The sequence below is a fragment of the Apodemus sylvaticus genome, chromosome 1 (genome assembly GCF_947179515.1).
Source record: "Apodemus sylvaticus chromosome 1, mApoSyl1.1, whole genome shotgun sequence".
Classification (NCBI taxonomy): domain Eukaryota; kingdom Metazoa; phylum Chordata; class Mammalia; order Rodentia; family Muridae; genus Apodemus; species Apodemus sylvaticus.
Window position 1 is genome coordinate 183,350,373 of NC_067472.1, and position 22,378 is coordinate 183,372,750.

The following is a 22,378-nucleotide window of genomic DNA, read 5'->3' on the forward strand; positions in this document are numbered from 1 at the left end:
AGGACCCCCGCTTTTCAGTGCAGCCAGAAGATCAAACCCTGCAGAGCGTCATCTGCTCCTCCGTGTCCTGTGGCCCCTCTCGTGTCCTCTTGTCCTCCTGACCCTCCTCATGGGCATCACACCCTGCCCTGCGCTCCCATCCACCTCACCTGCTGTGTGTGGCTCTGTAGGCCCATTGTACTGAGGGGTACAAACTGACACTGTAGAATCTGATGTCACAGCTCTGGAGGGCTCGGCCGGGTCTCCTGCCGGTGGCTGTGAGGGAGAGGCGGTTGGTCCAGGGCCCTCTCTAGCACCCTCTGCTTTGCAGGAGAAGCAGCTTCACTTTGGCCTTTCCTCTCTGTGCGGCTGTGGTCACCTTTCCCAATCTTACCAGATTATCATCCACCTGGTGGCTTCATTTCAACTTGATGACCTCCCCAGAGACCCTGTTTGTAGGCGGGATCACATTCACACTGGCTTTTTTCTTATTGAACCTAGTATTGTACACGTGCTTGGTAAGCACTCTACCCATGATCTGGATCTCACACACACGCGCGCACGCGTGCACACACACACACACACACACACACACACACTCACACCTCTTTTTTTTCCCCCTGATGCTGACATTGGAACCCAAGGCCTTGTAAACACTAGGAAAGTATTCTGTTCTCTGAGCTGCATCCCTAGCCCTGGTCTTCTGTGACAGAAGCTTGCCCTGCCTGTGTCTCTGGAGCACTCGTGCTATACATGTGTGCCACCATGTCTGGCTACAGATATATTTGTTAAAATCTCAAATATAAAAGGATGACTAAATGCTTTGTTTTAAGATTTATCTATTTTTCCGGGCGGTGGTGGCGCACGCCTGTAATCCCAGCACTCTGGGAGGCAGAGGCAGGTGGATTTCTGAGTTCGAGGCTAGCCTGGTCTACAGAGTGAGTTCCAGGACAGCCAGGGATATACAGAGAAACCCTGCCTCCAAAAAATCAAATCCAAAAAAAAAAAAAAAAAAGATTTATCTATTTTATGTGCATGAGCGTTTGGCTGGATTATTGTATGTGTGCTTTGTACATCCCTGGTGTACATAAGGCCAGACGAGGGTGTTGGATCCCCTAAACTGAGTGACAGGCAGTTCTGAGACACCATGTGGGTGCTGGACACGAAACTTGGGTCCTCTAAAAGAGCAGAAATGTTTCTTAACCACTTAGCCACCTCTCCAGGCCTGACTCATAAAGTTGCTGGGCAGGGCGGGGGGCATGTTTTATTTTCCAGAATTCAAATCCAGGGCCTTGTGTATCCTCAGCAAGGTCTTCCCTGCTGAGCTGCACCCCAGCCATGGTGCTTTTTACTCTAACTTTCCCCAAGCATCTCAAGATCATGACCTTGTCACTTAGAGAGTCTTGAGTCATCTAACCCAGTTTTTCAGAAAACACTATTTTTGACTCCCGGCTAAATTCCTTGAGTTCAGACACACTGTCACTGAATGAAATTCCACACTGTTGCTAGGTAGGGGTCAGGCTTGGGGGTAGAAACCTTGCCTTGCCAGCAGTAGGGCCTGTGTCCAGAGCCGGGAGAATCGGCATCTCTCAGCTGGGCTGCTCAGCCACAGCATCTGTCACTCCTGCCAGTCTTGGAGTTTCCCTCCACAAGGTCGCCAGAGAACTTAAGGAGCCTACTCAATGCCTCCACTTCCCTCTTCACAGACCCTGGTTATGGGTCTCTAACAATCCGCAGGCCTGGGTAAGGCTTGACCGACCACAAGGACCCATCCTGTGTAGCAAGCACGAGGAACATGGCCTGTCAGCCAGGCTTTGCTATCTACCCCACACCCTCCTGGCAGCCCCACAAGAGGGGCCTTGTTCTTACCCCATTTCCCAAAGGCGCCAAGGTCCCCAACGTGACAAGGCCCAGCAAATTTAAGACTCAAACCAAGGGCATCTCATCTGTAGACTCAAGCGTGGGGGCCACATACAAGATGGCGTCCTCTTCTGAGAGAAATGTCTCGGCGGAAAGCAACACCCTGTGTTGAGGCACACACTGCTTGTTGATGAAAGACGGTGAGACAGAGAGAAACAGACCCTGTGCTGTAGGCCTGAGCATCTGCCACCACAGGCCCACCATGCTGGCTCTGACCAACAGCTCTGCTTCTGCCACCACAGGGATGGCAAGGGATGGGGCTCACCACTGGCTACACTTCGGGGTCATCCCTAAAATGGGGTGCTGTGAGGACTTTCAGGGTCATCTCAAGTCTACAAGCACAGGGCGGCTGGTAAAAGCCACCCTGTGCCAGAGGCACCTGGCCAGAACATGGTGACCTTCTCTGCTTAGAAGCTTCTGCATCCTTGGTTTCTCCACCCCAAGGGCTGGTCTAGCTGGAAGACTGGCACTACCTCACAGCTAGGTGGCTGTGTGGCAGGGAACACAGTTCAAGCTGCGGTAGCCATGCTTGAGCCTGTCTTCCAGTGTGCGGCCACACTGACGCCACTCCCCTCAGCGCCACCACACGACACCTTATAGAGGCATGATTTCTGAAGGGCCAGTGTTCAGGCCAATGGTCCGTGTCCGAGGGACTGAGAATTAGGCACAGGAGGGCCCTAGAAGAGCTTCCACTGACCCCGTACATAGGGCCTGCAGCGTAATTGAGGAGCAGTCAGGAAGACAAGGCCCCAGGTCCTGCTGAGACCCCAGGCAGGAGCATCCCCATCCATGGATTAGGACAACCCACTCACACAGCGCCACGTGTGTGTGTGTGGGGGGGGGGGGGAACGGGACTGGAGAAAATCATGGCAGCAGGAGCATCCCAGGACCTGGGAGAGTGAGGGGACAGTCCACTACAGCCGCTGCCTGCAGCTGCAGTTACAGACGCAGTCCCATGGGTCACATGACGTAAGTTCTCATCCGGGCTTACGCCACTTCGTTTTAACCTTCGTTTACTATCAGTGTCCTTGCCGAGGACGTGGAGATGGTACTGGAAGCCATTCTCCATGGCTACCTGAGGAACGCACAGTCACACACACGGTGTCCAGCCATGGCCCAGGACCAGCATGCTGAACTCCGCTTGTCCGGTGAGGAAGTCACCAGGAGACTCAGCAGCAGGAGGGCATGCCCACCCCCAGGCACCCCAGCTGACACTGGTGCTTCTGACACAGAAGAGACATGGAGGGTTCAGCGGGCTAAGGGCACTGGCTTCCGGTGGTTGGCTGCTGCTTCCAGCCTCCCTTCTTCCTCTGGCTCAGGGACCCCCAACTCCAACTCAGTGCCACCCGGAAAACCTGAGGAGCCTCTCCTGGCCACCAATTACCCACAAACAGTAGGGCTGGCCCTACCCTTTCCCATTGGCCTCTGCCAGCCATGTTGGCAGAACCCCCCTCCCCCTGCCAGGCCGACAGCCATACTAATTAGCTTAATCAACCTGGTCCCAAGGGAGCAACCCCATCTGGAGGACAGATGCCTGGGATGGCGCAGAGCCACGCCCGACTCAGGCTTGCCTGCGCTCCTGCCCTGTCTGCCACTGGGAGAAGCTGCCCCTGGCAGAGCCCTGGCCGGCCACACAGCTTCCTTTTCCTCCTGCTATGTTACTTTTTATGTGTGTAGTGCTTGCAGAGGCCAGAAAGGGCATCAGAGCCCCTGGAACCGTAGCTGCAGGCTCTACAGAAACTATAGTTTGTATATAGTTTGTATTCCCACAAGGGTGCTGGGAATCTAACTAGAGTCCTCTGCAAGAGCAGTCAGTGCCCTTAACCACTGAGCCACCTCTCCAGCCCCAGAGCTTCCTTCATGCTTGTTCTTGTTCCCACGGCATCAAACCGCAGCATGGCAAAACCTGAGTTTAGACAGCGTGGGCAAATCAGAGTTAGGTCTGGGAGTGCCAGACAGGTGAAATAGAGAAAGTAGGAAATTAAATGCTGCAGAATGTTAAAGGTGTTGTTGTTGTTGTTGTTGTTGTAGTTTTCTGTCTTGCCTGAGGGGGATTGCTATTTGGTTGGTGGTGGTTCTTGTTGGATTAAGTGTATGCTCATATCCCCAGGCCACAGCAGGCCTGGGGAGCGTAGAGGACAACTTTCAGAAGTAAGTTCTCGCTCCACTGTGGACTCCAGGGATGGGACTCAGGCTGTCTCAGCCTTTCTTTTTGGATTTGTTTTTTTTTTTTTTTTTTCAAGACAGGGTTTCTCTGTGTAGCCCTGGCTGCCCTAGAACTCACTCTGTAGACCAGGCTGGCCTCGAACTCAGAAATCTGCCTGCCTCTGCCTCTGACTCCCAGTGTCTCAGTCTTTCATATCATGAAGTTTTACCCGCTGAGGCAGGATCTCATGCAGCCCAAGTTAGCCTGGAACTTGGTACGTAGCTGAAGATGACCTGAAAACCTGGTCTCACCTAAGTGCTGGGCTTACAGACACATGCCGGCGTGACCCTGTCCACGTGATTCTGTGTACACCCCTTCCTCTGCACCCCTTCATGCCTGGCACCTGCAGAGTTCAGAAGCACAGGAGTCACAGGTGGTTGTGAGCCACCGTGCCCATGCACTGGAAACCAAACACTGGTCCTCCACAGGGCAGCAGGTTCTCTTAATTGAGCCATCTCTTAGCAACCCCTCCTTTCTTTCTTTCTTTCTTTCTTTCTTTCTTTCTTTCTTTCTTTCTTTCTTTCTTTCTTTCTTTCTTTCTTTCTTTCTTCCTTCCTTCCTTCCTTCCTTCCTTCCTTCCTTCCTTTCTTCCTTCCTTTCTCTTTCTCTTTCTCTTTCTTCTTTTCTTTCTTCTCCTGCTCTTCTCTCTCCCTCTCCCTCCCTCCCTCCCTCGCCCTCTCCCTCTCCTTCTCCCTCTCGCTGCTTTTCTCTCTTCCCCTCCCTCCCTCCCTCCCTCTCTCTCTCTCTCTCTCTCTCTCTCTCTCTCTCTCTCACTACTGCTGTTTGTAACTGTGACTGTACAGGGTAACCTTGAGCTCACAGTCCCCCTGCCTCAGCCTCCTGAATGCTTCAGTTATGGGAGTGTGCCCCATATGTGGCTCCTTGCTTCCTTTTGTATCAACACAGGTACCAGCTGTGTGTGTTTCCACGCCTTTCCTGTTGCATCTTTTGGCAATGGCTCTCTAATAAGACACAGAAAGCAGCCCCGTACTTTAGAGCCATGGCGTGGCTTCCCATGGAATTGTTCACAGCCACCAGGCCTGAGGTCATTAGGTTTGGACAGCCGTAGAGATCAGAGTGTTGGGGTTTTCTACCCACTTTAGATAATTTAGTTCCCAAGTAAAAGACACAAAACCTCAATTTTTTTTTTAATTTTTTTGGTTTTTTGCTTTTTTCGAGACAGGGTTTCTCTGTATAGCCCTGGCTGTCCTGGAACTCACGCTGTAGACCAGGCTGGCCTTGAACTCAGAAATCCGCCTGCCTCTGCCTCCCAGAGTGCTGGGATTACAGTCGTGCGCCACCACCGCCTGGCTCTCTATTTTTATAATAAGCCTGTAAGCACCAGAGCTGAGCAGATATCAGCCTTCTGTGCTATTTTGTCTACTTTCCTGTCAATCCCAATCACTTGTTATGTTCTACCTGGGCTGCTCCTAGTCCAACAGGCCAGCCCTTAACAGCCATGCACTCATCGTCCACCTAACCTATGGAAACAGCTACTACTACTAGCACTTCTTCCTCCTCCTCCTCCTCCTCCTCCTCCTCCTCCTCCTCCTCCTCCTCCTCCCTCTCTCTCCTTCCCCCCCATGCTCTGCCTCACACCCCAAGTCTGGGAAAAGAAGCCCCACCTACCTTTCTCCTGCCCAGCTCCAGGCTGTAGATATCTTTACTAACCAATCATGGATAACTTAGGGGCAAAGTTTATACAACAAAAGCTGGTATATATGAGGATCTGCTAGTCTTGGAGCAACCAGATCTTGGGATATAGTGTTTAGCATTTGACTATATAGCAGCATCAGAACAACCAGAGAGCTAGACAAAGACAAAAAGAGGTGTTGAAGCCAACCTCTTTCTGAGGGAATTATTTGTACTGGCATTTTAGGACGGAGCTGGAAGGTAGCAGGTCAGCCCTAGAATCTCCCAGTGAGGCTGGGGGCGTGGCTCAGTGGTAGAACCCTGCCTAGAATCCTGGGGGGGGGCTGGGGCGTGGCTCAGTGGGAACACAGTTTATCATGGCACTAGCTTCCATCCTCAGCATCACAAAAATAAATAAATAAAAGTTCTGTTTTGTTTGTTTTTTAAATCCATGCTAGGCCAGGACTTGGCTACTGAGGATCTAATGCCCCATGCATAGAATCTACAAGTTGTGTTAGCTCCACAGATAGGACCCACACACTCTTCACATCTCGTGTTCTGCAGGCCTTTCTGAATGAGACATTCCCTGAAGTAGACCCTGCGGTGGAGGAAGTACCCATTTCAATATATTCCTTGGGTCTTTCTACACTCTCCAGAGGAGGAGGCTGGACAGTGCTTTCTCCATAGAAGCTACACTGAGACAGACCAACTCCTCATCAGAGCAGAGGGACCTGCCTTGGGGATTCTGAGAAAAGCCAAATTCAAACGTTGGGGAGGGAAGGTCTCCCAGCCCCCTCAGCAGAGCCTTTGTGGGATACTTGTATTGTCTGTCCTTCTGCCTCCTCCTGCTCCCCTCCCAGCTGTAGACTTTTAATTTGCCCAGAGAATTCCTTCCTTGTAAGGAGGAACAGAGACATCAGGCAGTGGTGGCGCACGCCTGTAATCCCAGCACTTGGGAGGCAGAGGCAGGTGGATTTCTGAGTTCGAGGCCAGCCTAGTCTACAGAGTGAGTTCCAGGACAGCCAGGCCTACACAGAGAAACACGGTCTCAAAACAACAAAAGTAAGGGACAGAGACAGCATGCCCTAGGCCTACAGGTTGGTCTAGGCAGGGATATGGCCCGACAGGATATGGCCTGCCTTTGTTAAACTTGCAAGAGCAGCCACTGAGAAACGGAAAAAAAGATGTGGACTTCAGAGATTCCCGCAGCCCCAAAACATCTCACTTCTTTTCTGGGTTCAGAGACTCTTTTCTTTCTCCAGTAACACATGGTAAAGGCCAGGCGCCAGGCTGCTTTAGGCTGCTTGTGATGGCTGTTGTCACACATGCTCGTGGTAAAACAGACTCACGGTTCAGAAGGGCGAGCCCCATGTCTCTGCCGTGGAATGTGACTTCTGCTCCCCAGAGGAGACCATCAGTCCTCATAGCTCCCGGGATCCGTGTTCTGTAAGCAAAACATATTTCCTAAATCAAATGTGGGCATGTTTCACACAGCATGGCAGTCTTTCATTTTCAGTCCATCTGTGACAGAAACATGACAGTCAGAGGCAGGCTTGGTGACTCATGCCTCTCACCCGAGCAATCAAGAGACTGAGGCAGGAGGATAATGTGTCCCAGGCCAGCCTGAGCCACATAGCAAACCCTCTCTCAAAAGAGCCAAGCAGAAGAAAGGAAAAGCAGGGGGCGGGGAGCCAAGGTGGCATCTCTGTAATGGAGTATTCACCCAGCACAAAAGAGGCCCTGGGTTTGATCCCGTATTCACGGAGAAATTAACTAATTTAAAATAAGGGCTGGGAGGATGGCTCAGTGGTTAAGAGCACTGGCTTCTTTTCCAGAGGGCCGACAATTACCAGGCACGCAAGCACAGTGTGCAGAAATACATGTAGGCAAAACACATTATGCATAAAATTTAAATTTAAAATAAATTAGATATGATAGTGTATTCCTTTAATCCCAGTACATACTCTGGAGACAGAGGAAATTAGGTCTCCACATGTTTAAGGCCAGCGAGGCTACACGGAAGTTTCCAGAATATCCAAGGCTACAAAGAGAGACCCTGTCTCAAAAAACAAAAACAACCCTATTAACACAGGGGAATGGCTTCTTGGCTTTTGTTTGGTGTGTGTGTGTGTGTATGTGTGTGTGTGTGTGTGTGTGTGTTCACATATCTGTGTGCATGTGTATCCGTGTCTCTATGTATATACGTGTGCCTGTGTGCATATAGCAGGTCAGCGAGGACATTGATTAACCAGAGCTGGGAGTGTCGGGTGGTTGTCACCCACCACAGGCTCTGGGAACCAACCTCATGTCCTCTGGAAGAGCAGCAAGCACTGCACCATCTCTCCAGTCCCTTATTTGGTTTAGTTCGTATTTTAAGACAAGATTTAGTGTAGCACAGGCTGACGGCAGATTCAGCAGTCACAGAGTACCTTGAACTCCTGTTTCCTTTTTTTTTTTTTTTTTTTTTGGTGGGGGGGATTTGGTTTTTCTGAGATAGGTTTTCTATGTGTAGCCCTGGTTGTCCTGGAACTCACTCTGTAGACCAGGCTGGCCTCGAACTCAGAAATCTGCCTGCCTCTGCCTCCCAGAGTGCTGGGATTACAGGCGTGCGCCGCCACCGCCTGAACTCCTGATTCTTGACTCCACCTCCCCAGTGTCAGTATTGCAGATGTGTGCTGGCACACCTGGCGGCAGGTGCAGGCTGAACCTCAGGGACTCAGGCTTAGTGCATGCCGGGCAGACAGCCTGCCGGCTGAGCCACCCGCCAAGCCCCAATGCAAGGCCTTTGCTGCTGTCGAGAACTCAAGCCCAGGTTGTCAGTCCCAGGCAAGAAGCCAGGCCACAAACAGAGGCAAGAGGAGGCCTGCGGGTCACACTGGCCCCTGGGGCTTCTGGGTAGAAGGCAGGGAGCCTTGGGGGAGCAGGCTGGTCCGAAGAGAATTGGGAGCCACAGTGCCTCTGTCAGGGGCCAGCTGGGTGCTGGGCAGCAGCTCCCAGGGTACTCAGTGGTGTTTTCCAGCTGTGGACATTGTCTTCACCTTTCTGTTGGTATAAAGAGACTGTGACCAAGGCAACTTATGAAGAAAGTATTTATCTGGTGCCTACAGTTTCAGACAGTCCATGGCTGTCGTGGTGGGAAGCGTGACAGCAGATAGGCAGGCCCGGGACTGGAGCGGTCCTGAGAACTTATATCTTGAGACACAACCACTAGTCAGAAAGACACTGGGAATGGAGAGAGTCTTTTGAAACGTCAAAGCCTAACCTCTGACACAGGTCCTAATCCTTTCCAAATGGTTCCACCAGCTAAGAACCTGGTATGAGCCTCTGGGGACCATTCTTATTCAAACCACCACAGATGTAACGGGACTGGTCTGAGAGCCCATAGCAGGAGCAAACAGGCGTGACTGAGAGTCAAGCCTGTCCTTCCCTGGGATTCCTTTTCTACCCCAGTCTGCTGTGGCCCAGTGACCCCAGAGGTAGCTCTGGAAAACTCCAGAGACAGAGCTGTGGGTCAGCCTGGCACAAAGTAAGGAAGACGGTGACCCCGCTTCCCACCACCCTCTGGATCAGAAGACCAAGCCCAGGGTAGCAGCAGTTTGGCCTCAGGCTCCTGTGGTATGGGGGAGTGTTGTCCCATGTGACAGGACAGGAAACCCAGAGTTCCTAAAGAAGGGGTGATGACTTCTGGGGAACCCCATCATTCTTGTCAGGGACCTGCTCACCTACCCCCGCCCAGCTCTCCCTGCCATTCACCCATCCTCTTGACACACACATCGAGCCCTAAGGCCTACCAGCCGTCAGCTCAACCCCCAGGGTTCCGGGAAGCCATCACAAATCCGAAGTCTGCCCCTGGCTCCTCACTGGTGGGTGTCACCACCTCGCAGCCTCACCCCTCGCTCACTCTGCCACCTAGAATGTTCTTCTGGGTGGATTCCTCCTTGCCCCCCACCCCAGATGTCAGCCCCTAAGAATACGTCCAATCTCCGTTCCTCTTCCTAGCCTTATTTGCTTCAAAGCAAGTTTCTGTCTCACACACGGACTGCACCCTGCTCACTTGCCCACAGTCAGTCCCCTCCCACAGGTGACTCTGTGGTCCCTGCCTGCTGTACCATAGTTCTCCGTGTAGGCCCAGTCATCGGGTGGCAGCCGGCCTTCTCCAGAACAGACGGCCCTCTGACTCCAGTGTTCTCGTGACAGGCAGGTGGACACCAGTGCAAAAAATGTCTTTGGACAGCCACGGTTGAGGGCATCCCTGCGCGACCTCCGGTCCCCACGGAAGAACTACAAGTCAACCATCGAAGATGACCTGAAGAAGCTCATCATCATGGACAACCTGGGGCCAGAGCAGGACCGGGACACAGGGGTGCGTGTGGCCGGCGGCCTGGGGCAAGTTTGGGAGGGGACGATGCTCTCCGCCATGCCTCCAGGTGTCTGATGGCCCTGTTGGGGAGTGCAAGTAGGGGTCTTTATTAATTAGAGGCCGGGACTTAGGCCAGCTGGGGAAGGCCCTGGGTCTCACATCTTTCTCCCAGAGCCTAAGAAGAAAATGGTCCTACCCCCTCTTCAGATCACAACCACAAGAGCTCCCAGAAATAACTTAGGCTCTCATTCCCCAAAGACAATGAGACCAAAGCAGCAGGCACCGTGGTCCCTCATTGCCCTGCCTGTCCCCCTCTGTCAGGCCGGCAGTCTATGGGAACCAAGACAGCCCTTCACTGGGTACTGTGGCATGCACACATCTGGAACTTGTGGGAGACTGACACAGGGTCTCATGATCCAGGCCAGCCTGGGTTACCTGAGACCATATCTGAGCAGAAAAGGCATGTACGGACTTAGTGGTGAAGTGCTTATTTAAGCTTACAGTTGGGGATAGGCTCAGAAGCCATGGGCGCAGGCCAGGGGTTAGGAGCCCTTGGGGAAGCTTTGACCAGGAAGAGCACAGAAATGGATGCTGGGTGGACAAGAACTTGCCAAAGAGCTCCTGAGGCCCGGGACCACTGCCCCGCATGCCAGTCCCTTATCCCTCCCTGTCTTGGCAGCAGTCCCCCCAGAAGAGCCTGCAGCGGACGCTGTCGGATGAGAGCCTGTGCAGCGGGCGTCGGGAGCCAAGCTTTGCCAGCCCTGCGGGCCTGGAGCCCGGCCTGCCCAGCGACGTGCTCTTCACCAGCACTTGCGCCTTCCCCTCCAGCACACTGCCCGCCCGCCGCCAGCACCAGCACCCCCACCCACCCAGCGGGGCACCCGGCACCGGTCCAGCCACTGGCAATGGCTTTCCAGAGAAGAAATGTGAGCCTGGGCATTTGGGGGCTGCAGGTCCCTCCCCCCACCCCCGGTGGCCAGGAAGTGGGGCACACTGCAGGTGGGAGGTACCTGCTGGTCATACGTGGCCAGGCCTTGTGAGGGAGGGAAGGGTGCACAGGTGTTCCAGGGAACCTCAAGATGCAAATACTACTGGCCAAATGCTGGGTCACCTAAGACCAGAGGAAGTCAGCACCTGCGAGTGCGCGCACACACACACACACACACACACATGCCCAAGGACAGGTGTTTAGTGGGATTTCTGGGTGAGATTCATCCAGACCTTTATTTCCTCTAGCAGGCATTTGTTGACTATTTATTGTGGGCCACTGGAACAGCATCTCCTGAGACAAGTCTCAGATTCTAGCACATGGAGGCTGGAGGATCATGAGTTTGAGGCCAGCCTAGAGTCCTAGCAAAACCCATCTCAACGGACAAAGAATAACCGGCAAGCCGGGCAGTGGTGGCGCACGCCTGTAATCCCAGCACTCTGGGAGGCAGAGGCAGGCGGATTTCTGAGTTCGAGGCCAGCCTGGTCTACAGAGTGAGTTCCAGGACAGCCAGGGCAACACAGAGAAACCCTGTCTCGATAAAAAGCAAATCCAAAAAAAAAAGAATAACCGGCAAAGCAGCCAAGGCTACAGAGACATGCTCCATGAGCCCTTCTCTCGTGCCCTGACAAGCAGTGGGCACAGCTACACCGTGCTGTACAGCCCACCCAGACACACTGGGGGCTGTATTTTTCATTTGGGGGCTTTGTTTGAGTGTGCAGTCCTGGCTGATCTGGAACTCACAGGGATCCACCTGCCTCTGCTTCCTGAACGCAGAGTGCTGGGGTTTTAGGCAGGAGCCGTCACTCCTAGCTACCGCCCATACCTGTCCTGGTAGGAGTGGCAGGTAGCCTCACCGCTGCTGTGTGCTGTGGGAGCTGCATGGGCGCTGCTCGGCCTTCAGGGGCCTAGGAAGCGTATGACACCCCTTGTTTTCTAAACTCCAGATGTGTCGAGTTCACATGTGTTCTTTGCCGAGGGTTTCAGTTAGGGGGTCATGTCCCTACATCTTCTAGATGTGAAGCCCCTGTATCTCACACATGATAAAGAGGACTCTGGGCTCTCTTATGGTGGCCATCTCGCCCTTAAAAACCTTCCTGCAAACTGGGCGGTGGTGGCGAACGTCTTTAATCCCAGCACTTGGGAGGCAGAGGCAGGCGGATTTCTGAGTTCAAGGCCAGCCTGGTCTACAGAGTGAGTTCCAGGACAGCCAGGGCTACACAGAGAAACCCTGTCTGGGGGGGGGGGGGGGGGGGAATCCAAACCAAACCTCCCTGCAGTAGCCAAGCATGGGGAGCTTGCGCAGACCCAGAGTTCAAGGTCAGCCTCCGCTGCGCAGCGAAACTGAAGCCAGCTTAGTCTAGCAAATCCTCGCCTCCAAAAGCTGACAGGTTTTTTGGGTTTTTTCCCCCCCTTTGGGTCTTGTTGTTGTTGTTGTTGTTGTTGTTGTTGTTGTTGTTTTTGAGACAGCGTTTCTCTGTGTAGCCCTGGCTGTCTTGGAACTCACTCTGTAGACCAGGCTGGTCTCGAACTCAGAAATCTGCCTCCTCTGCCTCCCAAGTGCTGGGATTAAAGGCGTGCGCCAACACTGCCTGGCGCTAACAGTTTTTTACTCCTCTCATGGTAAACCCCCCGACCCCAATCTTTGTACCTATGTCCCCGCCCTGGTGTTCTGAGGCTATAACCCCTTCCTCAGGCACTCCACACACAGCCATGCTCTTCCAGGTATAGCCCCTTCCTCAGCCTCTTCCATCTGGCCTGACATAGTTTCTGATCGTCCTTGCATGTCTCCCTGTGTTCCAGGCTGAACTTCCTGCCCTGCTGACAGAGCATCCCACCACCCCTTGGGGCTGGCACACAGCCATGCCACCTAAGCTCACCTCTGTCTCCCGCCTCTACCCTCAGCCTTGATAGCCCTGCCTGCTCCTAGGTAGGGCCTGGTAACAGGGCATACCCAGCACGAAGCAGGAGAGGCCGAGAGTGCTGTGGATGTAGGCCCAGTCTGCACCTCGGCCACGCTCTCTGACCTAGCATCCCTCCCCTCAGCCCGTCAGACTACAGACTCGGGGTTCTCCCACCCACCCATGCCTGATCTCTCTGCCTCTTCCCTCCTACATCCTCATTCAGTCTGGGTGTCTTCCCCTTTGGACTAGGAACACCTTAAATACAAGGCCTCCTGGTAGCCTCTGTATAGCAGGCTTCTGCCTTACAGATACGCTTCAGAATACCGGGATTCTGAGTGTTTGCTTCAGGAACAAATTTGGAGGCTACTGCACAGCCTTTGATAGGCTGTAAGTCCTGATGGGATCTGCCACGGGACTGTAAGGACATGATTGTACTGCATTGCTGTGGGGACAGCCAGATAGCCCGGCCACACATCCCAGGGGTGGCCTACACACCTCTCCAGGAGGGACCGTGATATTTCAGGCAGTGACCACCAGACTTGTCATTTCTCTGACTCACCTCTGCTCTTTCTGAGTCACCCAGGCCTCCTCGGTGTCCCACAGACCTCTGGGACTGTCCCGTAAAGGCTTTTCTCCCCAGCACCTACCCACCACCCACTACAGAGCCTTGCTTTAAAGTCACTTCAGCAGGACCTCCCTGGTCCCATACACAGAAAGGCGCCCCCACGGACACCCAGCTCACAGCGCCCGCGCCCTGCTGCAGCCTCTCCCTGATGTGGAACAGTGTGAAATCTCTGTCCCCTCTGACTGGCATGCTCAGCCATCCCCCTGTCTCCACCTTCCCACAGCCGCCATCTCAGCCTCCGAGCTCTCACTGGCTGATGGACGGGACCGGCCCCTGCGGCGACTTGACCCCGGAATGATGCCCCTGCCAGACACAGCCGCTGGCCTCGAGTGGTCCAGCCTGGTGAACGCAGCCAAGGCCTACGAAGGTGGGTAGCCTCCACCCAACCACTCCTGATCCTCAAGGGGTCTTCTTTGCCGGACCTCACACCTGTGTTCCAAAGTCACAGAGAACAAGGTTAAAGCCTTTCATTGTCACCTGCTAGCCACGCAGCCCAAGCAGGTGACCTCTTTTGATCCCCCCCACGGAAGGAGATCCCTCACCAGCTGCCTGCCTGGGCTACGTAATAATGGTCGAGCGAAAAATGGGCCCAGAGCAAGCCCTGCATAAACAGTACCCTACCCATCTCAAAACAGACAAATCCAGGCAGGCCAGCCTTGTCTACGTAGCAAGTTACAGGACAGCCAGGGCTATGTAGAAAGACCCTGTCTCAAAAAAAAAAAAGTCCTGGTTGAGCAGTCAAACTACAGGTGACAGTTCTAAACTCAGTGCTATTTGTGGGCCTCTTCCTGTCTGTTAGCACTCTGGCCACCATATCCCCACCTCAGCCAGCAGGACAGAAGAGAGACACACACCTTCCCTCAGGGGAAGCCTTATCGACTTCCTGTGCCAGACCTGAAGTCCATGGCTGTGCCTACTCCGACTGGGGATCCGTGAGCTGGGGAGAGCACAGGGTGTCGCCGGTGCACGGCCCTGGCTTGTCTCTGTCTGCAGGCCAGGCTTGCTTTGATCAAACTGTGCTTGGTCTTCTTAGTTTGTTTTGTTTTTTGGGTTCAGTTGGTTTGGCTCCGGGGAGGTGGGTTGTTTGGCTTGGTTTGGCTTGGTTTTGGTTTGGTTTGTTTTTTTTCGAGACTGTTTTCTCTGACCTAGAACTCACTCTGTAGACCAGGCTGGCCTCAAACTTGGAATTCTACCTGCCTCTGCCTCCTGAGTGCTGGGATTGAAGGTGTAGACCACCCTCTGCCAGCTATAAGAGTCTTGGTTGGTTTGTCTGCCTGTCTGCTTTTGTTTTAGATGGGTATCATATAGCCCAGATTACTCTCCAACTCACTATGTAGCTTAGGCTGGTCTTGAACTCCTTCCTGGTTCATCTACTGAGTACTAGGATTATAGGTGTATACACTGTGCCCAGCTCAGAATTCCCCACTCCCACCTCAAATTTGTGGTCCTCCTGCCTCAGCCTCTCCAGTGCTGGAATTGCAGGTCTGTGGTACCACTCCTGACCCGGCCCAGCCATGTTGAGTTTTTTTATAATTCTGAATGCCCACCCTCTCAGCCCAGCCTAGAGTGCCATCATCACATGGCATGTGTGGACTAGGTGGGCATTTCTCATGCTGACCTCTATCCAAAGGACCATAGTAGAAAAGCAAGGATAATTGTAAGAAAACGGGACTTCTTTTTGTGTTTGTGCCCCACGGGTTCTGCCATCTGGCAGTAGCCCCCAGGACGGCAGGCTCACCCTGGCATCCCACCACAGGGCAGGATCAGGCCAAGCATCACTAGATCCCTGACTTTGAGAGGGAGGGTGAGCGATGGGGGGGCAGGACCAGATCTAAAAACTAGGAGCTCAACTGGCTAGCTCCCAACATAGGAAGTACCAAATGGGTTGACAAGGAAACCGGAGACTGCCGCCTACATGTGATCTCCAGCTCTGCCTGTGAGGAGCTACGTGACAAGCCATTAACCCCTCAGACCTCAGCTGCTTATCTGTGAAGTCTCTCTGCCCCACAGTGTTAGATGAACCTGTGCTTGTTAATGTGCTTATGAACCATGGCAGTGCAGAAATGAGCAGCAGTAGAGCCCCTGCCTAGAATCCCCCAGTGAGGGGCTGGGGGCGTGGCTCAGTGGTGGAGCCCCTGCCTAGAATCCCCCAGTGAGGGACTGGGGGCGTGGCTCAGTGGTAGAGCCCCTGCCTAGAATCCCCCAGTGAGGGACTGGGAGTGTGGCTCAGTGGTAGAGCCCCTGCCTAGAATCCCCCAGTGAGGGGCTGGGGCCGTGGCTCAGTGGTAGAGCCCCTGCCTAGAATCCCCCAGTGAGGGGCTGGGGCCGTGGCTCAGTGGTAGAGCCCCTGCCTAGAATCCCCCAGGGAGGGGCTGGGAGTGTGGCTCAGTGGTAGAGCCCCTGCCTAGAATCCCCCAGTGAGGGACTGGGAGTGTGGCTCAGAGGTAGAGCCCCTGCCTAGAATCCCCCAGTGAGGGGCTGGGGGCGTGGCTCAGTGGTAGAGCCCCTGCCTAGAATCCCCCAGTGAGGGGCTGGGAGCGTGGCTCAGTGGTAGAGCCCCTGCCTAGAATCCCCCAGTGAGGGACTGGGAGTGTGGCTCAGAGGTAGAGCCCCTGCCTAGAATCCCCCAGTGAGGGGCTGGGGGCGTGGCTCAGTGGTAGAGCCCCTGCCTAGAATCCCCCAGTGAGGGGCTGGGAGCGTGGCTCAGTGGTAGAGCCCCTGCCTAGAATCCCCCAGTGAGGGGCTGGGGGCGTGGCTCAGTGGTAGAGCCCCTGCCTAGAATAGATATGGTCCATCCATACTGTGATATAAGCCTTATTGGTTCTTGTGAATTTTTGAAGAATTTTGGATAGTTGGCTCCTGAGAGCCAGGGAATGCACAGGAATCCATGTGTGCTCTCTGAGTCTCAGGAGCCTGCCTGAGCTACTTAGCAAGATCCTGTTTAAAATCTTCAGATTCTGGGCTGGAGAAATGGCTTACTGATTAAGAAAACCGATGCTCTTGTGGAAGACGTGAATTTGGTGCCCAGCATCCACACTGGGCAGCTTCCGTGCACATGTAACTATACCTCCAGGGAATATGACACTCTCCTTCGGCTGCCACAGGCACCACACACATGTAGCATACACTCACACAGACACACACATGTGGCATACACAGGCACTCAAACACATGTGGCAGACACTCACACAGACAAAAACACATGCATATAAATAAAAATAAATTTAAAATAAAAAGGAGCCAGGCAATGGTGGCTCACGCCTTTAATCCCAGTACTTGAGAGGCAGAGTTGGGCGGATTTCTGAGTTCAAGGCCAGCCTGGTCTACAGAGTGAGTTCCAGGACAGCCAGGGCTACACACAGAAACCCTGTCTCAAACAAGAAAAAAGAAAAAAGGAAGTGAGGAAGATAAAAGAGAAAGACATCACTAGGAGAACACAAATCATTCTAGGAAGCCCGGCTTGGTGGCACACACCTACAGTTACAGCACTAAGAAGGCCGAGGCAGGAGTGCCAGGGCTTTAAGGCTAGCCTGAGCTACAGAGTGATGCTTTGCCTACAAAAAAAAAAAAAAAAAAAAAAAAAGGCCAAACATGGTGGCTCCGGCTAAGGCAGGAGACACTCACTGTGAGTTCAAGGCCAGCCAGAACAGCAAAATGAGACCTGAGCAGAAAAGGACTGGTGGGATGGGATGAAGATGGCAGGAATCGGCAAGAAGAGATGGCAGGAAAGAAGCTGACCCGGAAAAACCGAATCTCCTTCTCCTTCTCCCTGGCAGTGCAAAGAGCTGTGTCACTCTTCTCTCTGAACGACCCAGCCCTGAGCCCAGAGATCCCTCCTGCACACAGCCCCGTGCACAGCCACCTGAGCCTGGAGCGGGGCCCCCAGACTCCGAGAGCCACTCCCACCATGAGGTGAGTTTCCCTGGAAACGCCAGGGTCCATCACCGCCAGAGCTCAGCAGGCAGCACGTTCACCAGACAGGAATGGGCAGGCACTGCAGGCCCCCCAGGATGGCCCCGGACACCGGGTATCATCCTTCCAGCTTTGAGCCACTCCCCCAGAGCATCCCCCGGCCTCCTAGCTGCCTCCCATCTCCCTCCGTCTGCAGCTTGATCCCCTCTGATGACGCAGACTTGCCCTCCACCCTCTCAACACTGCTGGGCACGTACAGACCGCCTCAGCCTCCCGTGGGTGCTGAGACGAATTTCACCCTCAGGAGAGAGGACAAGGCCACGGGCTGCCTCAGCACCTCACCCCAGCTCCTTGACCAAATGCAGGGATCGTACTCAGCAGACAAAGCTTCAAGGGCCTTGCTGCCTGCAGAAGGGTCGCCAGGGCACTCGCAGCATCTGCATGTGCTTCCCACGAGCTTCTGCTGGCCACTTGCTTAATGGTTACTGGGAACCTTTTCTGAGGAAAATTGTGTGTGTGAGAGAGAGAGACAGACACAGAGACACACAGAGAGACACACATAGAGATAGCCCTTCACAGCCTAGTTTGTCTTAGATCTTGACTCCCATCGGAAGTGTGGGCCTCTGTAGTTATAGAAAACAGGTGCTATGGTAAAGGCTTTGGGGACCCGTGGTCCTTGGGCCCACTCTTGGGTTTTACTCTCCATACTTAATAGCTCCCTAAGATGAGGAAGGGGAGGAAAAGAGGAGAGTGGGAGAAGCCTCACCTCAGGCCTTCCCCAAACCTCTCCAAATATAAGATCCAGAAGCATCTCTTTAGCATCAGCTCCATGCAGAGAGGTGCCGTCTGCTTGCAGAACGCCAGGCAGGCAGGCAGGCAGGCAGGCCTGGGGCTGAGAGTCTCCAGAGCTAGAACCCAGGCAGTGGGGCCCAGCCCCAGCACTCGGGTGGGCGGCATCCTCTGCTTCAGCCTGGGCGTCCTCTTCTGTAGCAGCCGAGTGGTACCTTTGCAGGCCCCAGAGTGCTGGAGCTTCTGTTAGCCTGACTGACCACTGGAACCAAGGGCGCCATCGTCATTGATGGCACTGTTGGCTGCAGACCTTTGGCCCAGCGTGGACTTTATGGGCTCGGGCGGGCTCAGTCTGCAGTGCTCACTACATACAGGCTGAGTGAGTTCTTTGTATGTCATGAGTGCCCAGGGAAGGCTCTTCTGAGATCACACACACAGCCCTTCTTTCAGGGCAGCTCCACCTAGCCTTGGCCTGGCCTGCTGCGTCCTCAGCCTACGTGCACGGGCGGGTGGCCTGGGTCCAGGGGCAGTAGGGCCTGCTCCCCAAAGCTGCTCGTGGGCCGCTCGCACCCCATGGGCTTTCAGGAAGGTGAGGAGACAGAGGACCTGCACCCCAAGTCCCTCCCGACTGTGAGTAAGAGCCCTCCTCTGAGGTGTCAGGCCTCAGGGCTGACCCCGTCCCTTGTCTCTCCAGCGAGGAGTCACCCCTGGATCTGACAGGCAAGGTGTACCAGCTGGAGGCCATGCTGAAGCAGCTGCACACGGACCTGCAAAAGGTGAGGCCTACAGTGTACCCCACCCCGCCCCGCCCCTGCACTGTGCAGTGCTGTCCATCCCCCACCCCGCCCCTCTGCCCTGGAACACCATCCCCAGGGGATTGAGAAGTCAAGCAAGGGTAGAGAAACTCGGCATGTAGGTTAGTAGGGCGTTTGCCTAGCATGCGCAAGGCTCTGGGTTCCTAGCACAGCCTGAGCCAGACATGATGGTAGATGCTGGAATCCCAGCTCTCGGGTCACAAAGGAAGGAGAACCAACGGCCAGGGCCATCCTCAGCTGCATACTGGGTTTTACTGAGATACATGAGGGGTAGACCTTTATGTAATTATAAATAATTACAAATAAAAATGGGGGCAGATGTTGGCCATCAAGGGGGTAATGGCGGTATAGGTTATAGGAGAGCCATGCACGTGGGATCTGTGGCCAATTAAGAGTGTCACTCAAGCCTTGTAGTGCCTCACGGGCCTGTAACCCCGGTTCTGAGCAGGGCAGAGACGAGGGTCACAGAGGCTTGCTGTCTTCCAGCCTGTCCCAAGGGAACCGTAAGCAGAGGTGAGGAGAGAGACAGGGCACATGCGCCTCTGCACACGCCTGCACACACGCATAAATAAGAAAATTAAGTTAAAATAGGTAAATGAGTAGTAAGTAGATGTATCCAGCAACCACCATACAAAACGACCTAATAACTTAGTGAGAAATAGTCCAGGCTGGCCTTAATCCTCCTGCCTCAGTCTCCCCATTCATTGCTGGGAGGCAGAGGCAGGCAGATCTCTGTAAGTTTGAGGCCAGCTGGGGATACTCAGAAGCCCTGCCTCAAAAAGACCAAAAAATAAATAAAAAATGAAAAGAAGACAGCCCCTTGTGTGAGGGCAGGCACGGAGCTACACTGCCGATGCATCTGTGGTACCCGTGCGCCCATCCCAGGGCGGAGGGGATGAGGAGAAGCAAGACGGGGAGCTTTACTCGTTAGGAATTTGAGGCGGTGCAAGTTCAGATCCCCACCCCAGTAGTTAATGCGGCAAGGCCTAGGCTTTCCCTGCGCCTCCGTTGTCATACGTCCGGAGAAGGCAGACATCCTTCTCAGGACATCCTTGCTGTGGTGAGGCTTGGTGGTGTCTTCCAGGAAAGTGAACATGATGATGATAGCCATCCCATCCTGAAGGTTTGGGTGGGGTGGGGTGGGGTGGAGCAGTGAGAATGGCCAACAGATGACTACTTCAGCCTGTCGGGGGCGGGGAAGGTTAGCCTGAGCTACATACAAAGACCCTATCTTCCCCTCCCCCCCCCAAAAAAAACCCTGAAGGCTTTCCAAACCACCTGTCAGAGCTGAGGCCAGAGCATGAAGTAACTTGCCTTGGGTGGTTCCTCTGGAGAAGCAGAGCTGGGATTTGAACCCTTGCAGACAGGCCTCTCGGGACCCAGTCAGTGGCTGTGGTCCCTGCTCCTGTTCTGTCAGCCGGCAGTCACCAGACCTTACTAACCCAGCCCTTTGTTTGCCCTCCCAGGAGAAGCAGGATAAGGTGGTGCTGCAGTCAGAGGTGGCCAGCCTGCGGCAGAACAACCAGCGACTGCAGGAGGAGTCACAGGCCGCCAGTGAACAGCTGCGCAAGTTCGCCGAGCTCTTCAGCAGGGAGAAGAAGGAGCTCTGAGTTCCCGGCAGCCCGGCTGCCCAGGGGAACTGCTCGCAGTGGGCTTCCGGTGGCAGGGGTGACAGGTCATCCAGCCACAGCCCCGCACGCACCCACTGCCCTGCAAGCTTTCTTTAGGGACTCGGGGACTCCAGGCAGGATTCTCAGGCCCCTCTCCGCTGCTCCCTGCCACCCTGCAGGCCGCAGTAGGCCATTCCCAGGACCCAGCTGCCTGGAGCTGCCAGTGGGAGGGGCCTGGGCGCCCCTACCTGAGAACTATGGAACTGGAAGTGAGCCCTTTCTCCCCCCACGCCCTGAACTCCGGGCTCCTCCCTCCCCGGTGTACTGGCTCCGGGTAGCATGGACATCACCCTCTGAGTCCCCCTTCCACAGAGCAGCCAGGAGCACTTTCATAGAGTTTAAATTATTTTCCTGGGGCCCCAGAATGGACAGGAGCCGCTAACACCCAGACCCACTCCTTTGAGAAACCTAATTTGTACAGCGAGGACTGTTGATATGATCTTTTTTATCAGTTTCTCTCCAAGCAGCCGCAGGCCCCTCTACCTTCAAGCTACTGATCCTGATCCGGCCAGCCATGGGCTCCTCCCCTAGGACAGCTAGGCCATTGCTCCAGAGGCTTTGAGGAGCCTGGGGACAGGGCTGAGGCATAGCCTTCACCCCCTGTATGGTTGTCTTTTCTTTAACAAGTCTCCCTGGCCACACTTCATCCCCCAGTGGCCACCAGACACACTCACTGTGCTCCCCGGGGAGCACTCACAGTGCAGCCCCCAGCCCCCAGAGACTCTCCAAAGGCAATAAGGGGCAACTCAGTGTGGGTCCACGCTGCTCACCCAGGAAACACAAATCCCCCCCCCTTTTCCTTCTTTAAAAACAAACAGAAAAGAATATATATATATATATATATATTTATTTTTTCATGTAGAGTTGTGCCGGAACACGTTTGAATGGCCACAGTCTGTGGATTCCCCGAACCCCGTGGGCTGGAGGTTGGTGTGAGGACTCCAAGGGAGACAGGGGCAGCAGGCAGCGCACAGTGGGCAGCACAGCTCCAACCCAGAGCCATAGCTAGGTGCCCGGGCCTCAGCCCAGGCCCCATCGCCTTCTCTTCGGGGCCCACGACCACACACAGCGGGCACCCTGCTCCAGATGGGCCAGGCTGAGGGGCAGGGCTTGAGGAGAGGGTACCCACAGCTCCCTGTGACCTGCCTCTGACCCCGGGGGAACCCACTGGCTGTGAGGGAGCCGCCCACCTCGCCCTCTGCCCTCTGCCCACCGTGGAATGATGGTGGCCCACTAGGCCGCCCAGTCCTGAACCCTGGCCAACTACTGTGATGTCCCTCTCTCGATCCCCTTTCCGAAGGGTTCTCCAGCCCCCGCCCCTTCCTTCCCTCTCAGAACCCACCCTGGAGCCCCCACCCTCCTCCATTTCTTTATGTGTCTTCTCACATCTTCAGATCATTCAAATCTTTTTGGGGACCTAATCATGTACATTGACAGTTGTAAATTATAATTTTTGGTTTTGTTCTATTATTTTTGTAAGAGTTTCTGCAAAAAAAAATTATTTAATTTGCGGTTGATACTCTAACGGCTGGAGATAGCAGCAGGCTTTTTTCCATGTTGATTTGTGCCGTTTGGATT

The 22,378-nt window shown here is 54.3% G+C and overlaps 1 protein-coding gene across 1 annotated transcript in view; it reads left to right on the forward strand.

Moving 5' to 3' along the window:
• Positions 1 to 22,120, forward strand: part of Sipa1l3 (signal induced proliferation associated 1 like 3) — a 197,181-nt gene extending 175,061 nt beyond the window's left edge. Inside the window, 6 exon segments of the mRNA XM_052199676.1 lie at positions 9,935 to 10,100; positions 10,777 to 11,023; positions 13,838 to 13,981; positions 17,391 to 17,526; positions 19,010 to 19,091; positions 20,597 to 22,120. Of these exon segments, the coding sequence (XP_052055636.1) occupies positions 9,935 to 10,100; positions 10,777 to 11,023; positions 13,838 to 13,981; positions 17,391 to 17,526; positions 19,010 to 19,091; positions 20,597 to 20,740 (919 nt within the window). The 3' untranslated portion in view covers positions 20,741 to 22,120.
• Positions 22,121 to 22,378: the final 258 nt, after the last annotated feature.